A 12,998-nucleotide genomic window follows, 5' to 3' on the forward strand; every position below is an offset into this window, starting at 1 on the left:
AGCTCCATAAAACATATATATCACACTTGTAAAAATATTTTTGTTTCTTTCCAGAAATTGAAATCAGGTCAGTTTTTACATTTCTAGTGAAAAATACTTCCTCTCAATGCATAAAGGAGAGAAACATTCAGGAGAAAGGGACAGACCTAAGACATATAAAAAGATATAAAATATTCTCTTCACAAATGGAGTTATGAACTCAGAAAAGTAGGAAAACAGGGAGAGAAGGGAAATTCATAAAATTTCCCATGTAAGTCTTTAAACATTCATGTTCAAAATTAGCAATGGGGGAAATGAAAGCAATCAATGAGGAGTCTTGATTTCAATGAAAAGTATCCAGAGCTGGGACAGAGTTTCTTATTTTTATAGCCTCAGTCCAAATTTGTACCCCAGTTAGAGTCTTACTGAGGTACAGATCAGAATGTGTTATTCTTATTGGTTAATTGCAGAGCCTATATAAATCTGAACCAGAAATTCAGTATCTGAATCTGGTGCTCTTGGATGTCCATGTTGCTCTTAGTGAATTAGAAATAATGTGATCATTGGCATTCTTACTCAACATGTAGTAAAAATTGATGATACTTTTGACTCATGCTTGTTCAGTGTTGGCATGATATCCTTTGAAAATTAGGTACATGGAAGAGATCTTTCTAGGAAAATGGTTGTAAAAGACTTGGCTTTTTTATGACTGCTCAGTTATTTTCAGTGGCCTATTTAATGCAAAAGGTCAGCTTTGAATTTGTCATCCTTTTGTTGTTCTTTGATGATTCAGAAAAATGTTCTGTAATATTTGCAGAGTTTCCAACACTCAATCTGAACCACCCATACTCTACCTTGGTAAAAAATTTTTATGATCATGAGTTATTTGAGGAATATGACAGATTTTTTTGAAAATTCATAATTAGAATCTCTGAAATTTTGTATAATTGTTCATTTCAGTACTTCTGAAAATTGTTGCTATAAAGGGGCTAATATTTACATATATAGTTATTCATCTCCCTATTGGGTAATGGTTGCATATTCAGTATTGTCTGTGATAAATTCTTTGGTGGTTGAAGTATTCAAACATCATCAAGATTTGGTAGCCGTTTAACAAAAAGGTAGATGATGGTTTTAAAAATGGTGATACATTAAATGCATTGAGATGAGGTAACAATCTACTCAGCTGAAAGTAGTATCACAAATTAACCAATTCAAAAGTTCAGACCAAAAATAAAATAAGTGAGTGAGTATGCAGTTACTAAGCATTTATACACAATGTACACTTATGAAGCACATGAATATATAGTTATTAAGCACATCCACACAATGGTTTCTGTCCATGTTATTAGTGTGCATATAAGGAAGAGGAGAATGTAATGGTATTAAGTATATTTGAACCTGGAAATAAATCTCAATGCATTTAATGTATCACCATTTTTAAAACCATCATCTACCTTTTTGTTAAACGGCTACCAAATCTTGATGATGTTTGAATACTTCAACCACCAAAGAATTTATCACAGACAATACTGAATATGCAACCATTAGAGAGTTGTTGTTTGGGAACACTGGGTATTAAGGAGTTTGCCCATGATTACAACTAGTATATGTCTGGAGAGGACCTGAACCCAGGTATTCCAAATTCTAATACCATGCCTCTATCAAGAATGTCTCACACACACATATTTTGTGTGTATAATCATGTATGTATGTATAACCTATAAGCATATACATGTACAAAGATAGGGTCTTCTAAAGTAGTACAATCTGAGAGAATAATTGGGGGGGGGAAAGCACAAAAGTTCTTATAATTGTGTTTCTTTTTTTCACCTTTGCAGCTTTCTTGTTTTTGTTTTTTATAATTTTACTTCTTTAGTTTAATATTTCTTTACCTGGAAAACTTGAGGCAGAATGTTAAAACATATCTAAAGATACTTATCTGAGGAAGTATTTACACCAATACTAGAGATCTCATTTGTCTTTTCCTTCTGGCAGATTTTCTAGGAAGAGAAGAGCTTGTTGATAGAACAACAGATATAAACAATAGCATGGATTTACACAGCACCTTTTTTGAGGAGCTCAAACATTCTATGGTTCTTAATGGCCTTTATATTTTGTTGTCATTTAGTTGTGTCCAACTCTTTGAGACCCATATCTTGGCAAAGATTAACTGGAGTGGTTTGCCATTTCTTTCTCCAGTGGATTAAGGCAAAGAGTGAAGTGACTTGCAGAGTCACACAACTAGTGAGTTTGAGGCCATATTTGAATTAAGTTTTTGTCTGGCCCAGTGCTCTATCCACCTAACTAATATTTTAGGAATATTTAAGCAGTCCCCAAGACGCTTGATAAGGAAGGTCTGTTAAGTTTAATTTAATTTTGCACTTCTTTCATCCTTTAAAGAATTATTGGACTTTAGGCACTAAATGGACCATAAATGGGAGAGCTAAATATCAGCTCAATTTCTTTAACACCCTGAAGAAAGTATCCATGACTTGATCATGAAATTACTCCTGAGTATTATTAGAAGTATTCAATTATGGGAGAGGTTGCTTCTCTTTCTTGGAGGAAATTGCCTGTGCTTTCTCCCTGTTGTTTAAAATGGATAAATGTTAATATTATGATGACATTACATTCTGGATGAGTACTGAAGGGAATGAATGTATTTGCTCATAACATTTGATGTGAGTCTTAAACTTGTGTTGTTTATTTCACAGCTGATTTTGTATGTTGACCATATTCTGGCCTTATGAGATAAGGATGACCACTGAACTAATTTTTGGCTGTGGTATTTCTGTTGATATCATTTCACATAGATTTTGAAAATTTTTTTGAAAACTTGGATTGGGGGGGCTTTTAGGCTTGTTTCTCTTTGGAGGGAGAAATTCATATCAGGGTTAATAGAAACTCAGGGTAGAATATTGATTCTTAACTCTTTAGGTCATCTTGACTGATTTGTAAATCCTGTTGAATAGCTGAAATTGTTCTATTCTAGCCAAAACCCCATATCTGCTCAAGATTGCTTGTGCTGATTTATCTATGAGGAAGAAACAAATGAACTACTTTAATTATGTCCTCTGAAGAACAAATATATTGTGCCAAAACTTTTCTTTTTGATTCTTGATGGGATTGGCTATGGTTGACTTTAGACCTGTGGCTTGTGATGCTCTGGTATGCACACTAGAAAAGTGAGTTTCATGCTGCAAGTCTTGGAATCAGCTTTATTACAGAATTTTAATGTGACCTTGGACAAATCTTTCAATATTTCTGAGTCTTCATCAATAAAACAATGAAGTTGGGCTTGGTTATCTCTTAAGTCTTTTTCACTCCTATAACTCAATGATTCTTTGATCTCTGCTAAAATGAAATAACTGCCATCCTTTCTTCCCACCCCATACCCCACAACTATGCCCCTCTCTTAGAATCACCTAATAATGATAACAGTAACAACAATAGCCACGGCAATAGCTAGCATTCATGTAATACTTTAAGGTTTGCAGGATGCTTTTCAATATTATATTTCAAATATTCAAATTGTATCCTCACAAGGACCCTGGGAAGTTTTGCATATGAGAACACTGAGTTAGCCATAAATTAAATGTCTTACCCAGAGATCACACAAGTTATTTTAGAATCTGAGGCTGAATACGAACTCAGATCTTCTAGATTCCAGTTCCTGTATCCTATTCATTTTGTCACACCACAGGGTTTAATCTACATCTACATTCTGCTTTCCCTGATAGACCATTATCGGTACCCTGCTACCTTGGAGATCAATTTTATCATGCAGAATATGGATTTGATTTTTAATGAGTTAAGAAAGGTAGATTCAGAATGTTCTCTATAAAAGTTGTGTCCTGCCACATTGTGGTATGAAGGTGACTGCTTTTTGAAGTCTTTGCCAAGGGAGTACAGACTATGGTAGGTGCTTCCAGGCTTGAAAGACTTTTCATGAACCCCCAAAAGACAAGTCTGTTACTAGATGAAGAGCCTAAACAACTTCTAAAAGACACATCTCCAGATCGTAGGTCACCAGATGATGCAGGTTTTTTTTAATCAATGGAAGACTGCATACCAAGATGCAAGATAGGTTATGATCTGCATTGGGAGGAAGAATGTTCATACTAATGAAATCTTAGATATTTGAAATATTGGCACAGATAGGCAGAAGGAGAGAAGTTTAGGAGCATGGTAAGGTATATTTTCAAATCAGCTTACTATTTACTGAATTATGACTAGTTTGGTGAAACAATCTCATTTGTGGAAGAATCACTACTGATACTGAAAAGAATTAGCACTTAAATATCAAATTAAATATCAAAGATTTTTCATTTCCTCAGTCTGGGTACTCTTTCACTTGATATAGATTTCTTTTTTTTTTTTTTTTTGCACAGGGCAATGGGGTTAAGTGACTTGCCCAAGGCCACACAGCTGGGTAATTATTAAGTGTCTGGGGCCAGATTTGAACTCAGGTACTCCTGACACCAGGGTGGTGCTCTATCTACTTCACCACCTAGCCACCCCTTGATACAGATTTCAATCCATCTGCAGCTTAGTTGGTGGTCTTTGATAGTTTTTATAGTTGATTACAATAGAAAAATTTTCCTTCTTGTGGCCAATATGGTAACAGTCCTCATTCACTTTTACTGATTTGATCTTCTGACAATAGGAGTTGCCCAGACTATCATCATACTCCTTATATTGAAAAACCAAAGTTAATAATATTAGAGAAATAAATAGGATGTGAGAAATAAGATCTACTGAAGACCTGTCTGTTTTAGAAGTAGAGTGCTTTCTAGCAGAATAACTTTTAAAACACCAGGGAAAAATGAAATAAAATATTCTTCTGCCTTCCAAGAAGAAGTGGACACTGTAAAAGTCAGAATTGAGTCACATAAAACTGTCTTTGCCTTTTGAAAGTCCAAATGATTCTAAGCCAATTTTTTTTGGCAAAATAGTATTATAACTTTTTAAAAACAATAGACTGAGAGAATCTCAAGTGCCTATTAAGTGACTACTGTAGAATGGGAGGAGAAATGAGAATAATGATTAAGGGTTTGCTTTCTTTGGATGGTCGATCTCTGCTTCACTAAGTAAGTATAATTTAGGTGAAGGTATGAACATCTGTATGGCAGCTGCTGGTACAACAAGTCAGTGCCAGAGGAGACAAAATAGTTGGCACAGTATCTCTAATTTCAGGATTGTACTGAGCCAGAAAAAACACAAATTTATGTGCTTTTGAAGTGGTAAGATATTATCTCCTTTTTTCCTGAGTTTAATCCTACTCTTTGACCTTCTACCCCCCAACAAAAAGAATAAGCAACACATCAACCAAAAATCCTATGTACTTAAGTTATCATAAATAAGGTCAGAGAACTGAGTGCAATTCAATTTGTATGTGATATTATTGGAAAAGGAAAAGAAACTGTGCCATATGGATTTTTCTAATTGTAGAATGAATATTCTTTTTTTTTTCTTCTTTTACTTTTTCCTCATCTCTAAGGTAAACTCATGCAGTCTTCCAAAGTCATATAAGAATTTGGAAGAGAAGTTATATAAACAGTTGAAACACACTCTGCCTGTACAATATAGTGGAAAGAGTTCTTCACTTGAGATAAGAAGAGGTCAGGGCCAGAATCCAGACTCTGCTAGTTATTATGTGAACTTAAATAAGTCACTTAACATCTCAAAATGAAACTTATATTCATCACTTCTAAAATGGGGATAAATTATATTTGCCTTCCCTAGTTCACAAGGTTTTTGTGCAGACATGGAACTGAACAGATATTTATTTGACCCCAATATTATGCTGGTCACTTAGCTGAGGATATGAAGACACTGAAAGCCCTTTAACTAAATATAAAGTAATTCTCTGTGTATATGCATGTATGCACATGTATATGCAAGTTTAAATACATGGGTGTACCCCAAGGCAGAAAAAAAGGGAAAGCTTTTGGGAGGAGGTAACTCCTGAATTTAGCCTTGAAGGGAAAGAAAGACTCTTAGAGGCCACAGAGGCAAGAAATAGAATTCTGATTTTCAGAAACAGTAGGGCATTCCAACTTGGCCAGAACTTGAAGTACATTAAAGAAATCATCTGAGATACTACTTGGTAAGTAGGCTGGAACTTGATATTTGAAGGTTTTAACTGTCAAACTAAGAAATTTGTATTACATCCTATGGGCAACAGGGAGCTATTGTGGACTTTTGAGCAAGAGAGCAGCCAGGTCAAACCTCTGCCTTAGATTTTTAGTAGTCATATGGAGGGTGGATGTGAAAAAGGGGAATAGAATCTATAAATTTTAGAATGCCATATAAACTTATTACTGAAGGGCAAATAAAGTCCTGACTGATCCCAAATGTCCTACATTTCCCACCTTATGGTCATTCCTTTGAATTAGTACATTTGTTGCTGTTTTAGGTCCTGAATCAAAATGGATCCCTGGGAATTTATAATTGTTCTGCAGCTTTCTAAGAAAAAAGGCTTTCTTCACAACCTGCTTATTAAATATAGAATAAGATGAGGAGATAGTTGGGGTGACTTCTTTGGTGAGGGAGGACTCCTAGAAACAGATAACTTCTGCATTAAATTCCTTCCTCATCAGAGCCATGATAGAGGTAGTTGAAGCTTGGCCAGTCAGAAGAACTCGAAGATGCCCCAGCCCTCCTGGTTAATGCCTGGGTTTCTTGTGAATATAGGGAATGAAGCTGCAGAGTAGAGCAATTGGCCTGGAAGGCACCTGTACATTGCTTATTTAAAAAGCCTTTTGTTGTGGTTAGACAGGAGACATTAATTCTGTTTTCAAAGGTAGATGCTAATTATTTTATTTCCTTTTTTTGAGCTTGTAGCACCATAAAGCATCATATGTATTCAGTTTAAAGTCAGAACAGGAAGATGTTCAGTCTTTGACTTTGACATATTGTTTCTAGAAAGGTTTCTAGAAAGAAAGTTGTTAAAATATAAATATCAGTAGAGGTAATATTTTTGCCTGTTAGCACTCAACATTAGTTAAGATTAATCAACAAATGAGATGAATGCAATGAGATGTTCATAAATAATAAATCTTATGTCGGAATAAAAAATGGAGTATAGGTTTATCAGTCAATATTAATTTATTAGGAACTTGGTAGTACTGGGAAGACAACTACATGTAAAAAGAAAGATACTCCCTGCTCTCAAGGAGTTTATATTTTAATGAAGGAAACTAGCACATAAAAAGAAGCTGAAAATGGGAGTGGGGAGTATATGTATGTATGCATGTGATGGGAGGAGAATTGTATTCTGTTGAGAAATGAATAGGTAAAGAAATAGATGACTGACCCTCGTGACTTTCCTAAATGGCAGCTATTGAAAGAGTCATCCAAACATTCAAAAACCTATGGAATTGGGGTGGCTAGGTGGCGCAGTGCATAGAGCACCGGCCCTGGAGTCAGGAGTACCTGAGTTCAAATCTGGCCTTCAAACACTTAATAATTACCTAGCTATGTGGCTTGGGCATGCCACTTAACCCCATTTACCTTGCAAAAACCTAAAAAACCCAAAAAAACAAAACAAAAGAAAAAAAAACCTATGGAATTGAGAATACTTTTGAGGTGTGAATTCCAGGACTAAAGTATCTTACAGGTTGAAAGGGTTTCTGGGGCATGATGTTGAAGTCCCTATTATATACTGTGGAAAAATATAGCTGGGAAGGGAAAATTTTGGATGTGAGAAGAGCATATCTGATTTAGACTTTGGGGTCCTAGATGTTGATAGATGAAAGCAGATTTTATTTGACCTAAGAATTTGCTTAGGGTTTATAATCCTGGCTATCACAAATCTCCTTTTGGAGAATTTAAACTCCTTGAGGACAGGGACTGTTAACATTTCTTTGTCTTTGAATTACCAAGCCTCAGAATTTAGCATTTTTAAATACATATTGAAGTTAACGGAGTTGAATTCCTAGGGTTAAAGTTAGCAAATCAGAGTTAATACCACATACCTGAAGGAATGTATAGACTGGATGAATGTTTATTGAAATAAATCCTCCCTGCCCAGCACACCCTTTGCCAAAGACAACGTAATCTGGAATCTGTTGATGGGCACTTTACAATATCTAGTTTTTAAAACTTGGGCCATTTTCAGATTCTGCCTAGAACTGTGAGAATTCCAAAGTAATGTTTTATTGCAGGGCTAGCTCTGAGCATTTTGTCCTGACCTTCCTCCTATTAAGGTAGATGGAACTGAAAGGCAAACAAAATCTATTCTGCTCAAAGTTCGATGAAGAAGTAATGTCATAGATTTGTGAAAAAAAGAAATTGTGCCCAAGTGGCTGCGTCACAAGATTTGATCACTTCAGACCTGAGTGCCAGGAGATTTGAGACAGATGTTTTCAGACACGCCGCATGCCTAAAACATTTCCAGGGGTCGGACTGCAAATAGTGACTTAATAACAGCAGAAACCGGAAAAGTCTGCAGGAGGACACAAGAATTTATTCCACACTAGGTGCATGGCCAACCTCTTTATGTTGCATCTGCCTGTCAGGGTTGGCTATTTAATCTCTCTTGCCCTCCGTATTGCTCTTTGTCTGCCTGTGAATCAAGTACAGCATTGTGATTACTAATCCCACTCTGGTGACTTGACTTCAAATGTGGTTTTGGAGTGCATCCCAGAGTTCTGTTTGCTAAGCTTCCTACTCCTGTTTCAGAGACACCACTGGATACCGAGCAGAGAACACTGAAGGCTTCCCTCCTTCCTTAAAAACCTGTCCGGGTCGTGTGCTCTTTTTTTTTTTTTAACCTTTGAAGCAAATTTAATGGATACTAAGCTGATCTATTTGTTTTTCTTTTTTTCTCTGCCTCCGCTCCCAGTAAGTAACCACACTGGTCGCATCAAGGTGGTCTTTACTCCAAGCATCTGTAAAGTGACCTGCACCAAGGGCAGTTGTCAGAATAACTGTGAGAAGGGAAATACCACCACTCTCATTAGTGAAAATGGGCATGCAGCGGACACTTTGACAGCTACAAACTTCCGAGTAGGTAAGTCATTCCAGAGCTGTAGCTGTCTGTATAGATTTCTTTGTTTTCATGGCATTTACATCTTCTCACTACTTCCTTCTTTTATTAAAGGATCTTGTTAATAAGAAAGTACTACCAAACTGCTTTTAGGGAAACTTTTTTTTAACTTTTTGAACTGATTTCCACAAGACATTTTATTTCCTGAAGGAATGAAAGCTTAAAATATTGCCCTTTGCTATTTGTCAGTCTGGTGATTGTGTGTGCTGGGACAGACAGAACAGACAGAATTGAGTTTTGGACAGAAAACAAGTGAAGGCTTGGATTGATCAATGTGGAAATATTTTAATCTGATATAGTGCAGTTTCTTATATTCCACCCAAGGAATGTTTTGGGGAAAGTTATAAAAGATGATGATGATGATGAATCTTGAAATCATGAAACTGTCCTTAAGGACCTATATATAAAAACTGTTGGATTCTGAATTCTCATTTCAGAAAAGAATGCCATTTGATGGCTCTTGTTATGTTTCTATTTTGCATAGTCCAGATTATGTTACAAATTTAAACATAATGTGGATCTCTTGCTGGAGAAGTTGATTCAATTGCCAGTATTGTCAATTTTGTACAATAAGAGAAACTGTGAAAAATAACATTTCTTTGGTGAGTGATAACTTTTGAGTCCCAAAAAGTAGCCAAAGAACCATGCTGCCTTCTTGGGGGGGGGGGGAGCCAAACAGTTTTCTGTAAATTCAAAAAAAAAGAGCTAATCCTTCATTTTTGGCTCACCAGACTGCTATCATCCTGTCTCCTCCCATGCAGTCCTGTATGTTTATTGTAGTAAAATTTGATTTGTCATGTGCATTCATATAATCGCAACTTCCTGCACTATCCTTCAGATTACTGAGCAGAACTAGCTGAGTATCAGATATTTATATGCCACATCTAACTTTTTTGATGGCATAGTATTGTTTAAGTTTTTGAAGAGAAAAAACAAAATTATTTTTCATTAAGATAATACAAAGGTCTGAGCAAATTCATTCTTAGCTCTTCAGTTACTCTTACTGTGGTGTTGCTGTGTTGTCTAAACATGCTCCCTGGAAATACAGAACTGGAAAAAGCAGGCATGTTTTTAAAAGTCCCTATACATACTCTTTTGTAAGGCCAGTATACTCATAAGTCATGAATTTCCTGTTTGTAGAATGGGTATTCTTTTGAGTACCTTAAAAAGGATACAGTGGCCAGGTGGACCTTTAAATTTTGCTAAATTAGGTAGACTGGTGTAATGGGAAGTATGCCATCCTGGTGGTAGTTAGGATTCCTAGACTCTGCCACTAACCAATAAACCACTAAAAGTCTCTAGGCTTTAAGTTTCCTTTTCTCTAAAAAAAGAAAGTGTTAACCAGATGATTTTTAGTGACTCAATTTCTAAATTATTTGTAGAATTTTTATAATTGTATTAGTGAGGGAATGTACAACTTTCTATTTATTTTCTTATTATCAAGGAAAGACAGTTGTAGATTTCATGCATTTTTCTCTCCATTATTTTATTTGGATTTCTTGTCTTCTATTCATTTTTTTCTTCTCCTAGTAGCAGCTGCTGCTTCTTTTCTTCTTCCTCCTCTTCCTTCTTCTTCTTCTTGCCTTTATCATTGCTCTCTTTTACAACAGGGATGAAAAAACAAGAAAGGATAAGGTAGTAACTGGTTTTCTATTTGCTTTGGAATGAAGATTTCAAAAACTTTGAGAAATAGTGGAAGTATACTTGTTAAAGCTTGTAATATATCTTCCTTTTTGGCTTTTCCCCAGATCTTTAGACTCAATATACCTGTGGCATTTTTTTTAAATGCTGAATAAAGCCAGTTAAAAATAGCAAACCACAAAGAACTTTACCAAAAACAGGCTAGAATTGTGCAGGGAAAAGGCATGATAATAAATGGTTTTATCCATTCAGAGATGAGAAATATATTATTTGTGTGTGTGTGTATATGTATATATGTATGTCTGTCTTTTTATTGGTCTTTGTATATTTTTCCTCAAATATTTTATAGATTTCAGAGATGGTTCTAAAATCTGTCTTAGATTTCTAGAGATGATTTTAAAATATAAAATATAATTTTCAGACATCTTATGTTTTTGGTTTTCACAAATAGAATTTGATATGCAGATATGTTTCAAAGAACAAGGAACAGATTATGAACCCTCTGTTATGCTACTAGTAGCTTTTCTAATTCATGAATTTCCTGTATGTAGTAATGCTTGTTAGTTGAGAATTGAGAATATTACTTTAGAAAGCTTCTGACAGTATATCTGAGTCCTCATGGTCTGGAAAATTACAATTTGAGCCTCTGTAAAAAGGAATATATTAACAAGTACAGAAGATATTGGGAGGATTACAATAATAATAATAATAGTTTCTCTTTATATCACACTTGTAATTTTTCAAAGTACTTTTTAAATCTTCATAATGTAGTCTTAAGTTTTATTCTAATTTTATAAATGGGGAAACTGAGGCCAACAAATGATTTATTCAATGTCAAGAAATCCAATGATAGAGTTGACTTAGCATACAAATGAACTTAGTTATAATCTGTTAGCCACCTAATTCCTTGGTTGGTTAGAGTCTCCCAGTAAGAATGAGAAATTTATGTGAAAAAGACTGTAAGAGACATGCGGGGTAGATTTTTATTGTGACATGTTGCCTTTCTATCTTATCTGTCACGTGTGAGACCATTGACAATAAAATGAGAGAGGCCAAGTCTGCTACTATTCAGGCATCAGCTTGGTATTTCTTTTGTGACTGGTTACCCTTTCCTGAGGAATCAATTGGACTAGTACTATTTATTTCTTACTACCTTTATTATTTTATATTATTAAAGTTCTCAGCAGTTGCATTATTATGCCCCACTACTCTGTAAGTTCCAGGAAGGTGGAAAACATATTATCTAAATTTGGTCTCTCTCTCCTCAAGTATCTTGTACACAATTGACACTTAACTAATTAATCAAAAGAAATGAATTACATCAGAGTTTGAATGAGGATGAATTAAATATCTTATGGTTAATATTTCAAGCATCTCATGAATGTGAGGTATAAATATAAGAGTTACTATAATACTATACTTTCTAATTATTAAAAAGTTAACCTGGGGCTGCTAGGTGGCGCAGTGGATAAAGTACCGGCCCTGGAGTCAGGAGTACCTGGGTTCAAATCCAGTCTCAGACATTTAATAATTACCTAGCTGTGTGGCCTTGGGCAAGCCACTTAACCCCATTTGCCTTGCAAAAAAAAAAAACCTAAAAAAAAAGTTAACCTTATATAGATCAATTAGCCTTCATTATCCATCTTTTCTTCCTTTCCCTTCATTTCTGTCTCTCTTTTTCTCTCCCTCTTCCCTCTTCCACCTCCCTTCTCTCTTTAACTCTTTAACTCATTTCCTTTTCTCTTTTTTCTCTTCCCTCTCTCCTCTGCTTCTTTCCTCTCTTTTCCATCCTTCCCTCTTTCCCTCTCTTCCTGTCTTCTCCCCACTTTTCCCCAGCTCCCTCCCCTCCCCTCCCCTCCCTCCCCCCCTTTCTCTCTCTCTCTCTCTCTCTCTCTCTCTCTCTCTCTCTCTCTCTCTTTAGGCTCTTTCAAGGCAAATGGGGTTAAGTGGCTTGCCCAAGGCCACACAGCTAGGTAATTATTAAGTATCTGAGACTGGATTTGAACCCAGGTACTCCTGACTCCAAGGCCAGTGCTTTATCCACTACGCCACCTAGCAGCCACCTAGCCACCCCCTCCCTCCTTTATCTCTCAATTGTTATGACCCTTCTCATCTGTGGCTGTCTGTGGTCTGGCCCTTGGGACTAATTTTCCTTAAATGGGATTTGCCAAGGGCTGTTGGTTTAGGTGTTTCTTTTCTAATGAATTCTTCTGATTTCATAAGGATTCAAGAAATTGAACTTCTGTTTCTTAAACTTGTACTCAGTCTTATGTTTCTTAAATAATCACTATATAAAGGGTCTAACACTATGAAAAATTACATA

At 35.7% G+C, this 12,998-nt stretch overlaps 1 protein-coding gene across 1 annotated transcript in view; it reads left to right on the forward strand.

The window, feature by feature from the left end:
• LTBP1 (latent transforming growth factor beta binding protein 1) overlaps window positions 1–12,998 on the forward strand; it is a 490,138-nt gene that overhangs the window by 215,127 nt on the left and 262,013 nt on the right. The window contains exon 5 of the mRNA XM_074209684.1: window positions 8,831–8,998. Within this exon, the coding sequence (XP_074065785.1) occupies window positions 8,831–8,998 (168 nt within the window). The remainder of the gene's footprint in view (window positions 1–8,830; window positions 8,999–12,998) is intronic.

This window comes from Macrotis lagotis, chromosome 1 (assembly GCF_037893015.1).
Source record: "Macrotis lagotis isolate mMagLag1 chromosome 1, bilby.v1.9.chrom.fasta, whole genome shotgun sequence".
NCBI classification, from domain to species: Eukaryota; Metazoa; Chordata; class Mammalia; order Peramelemorphia; family Peramelidae; genus Macrotis; species Macrotis lagotis.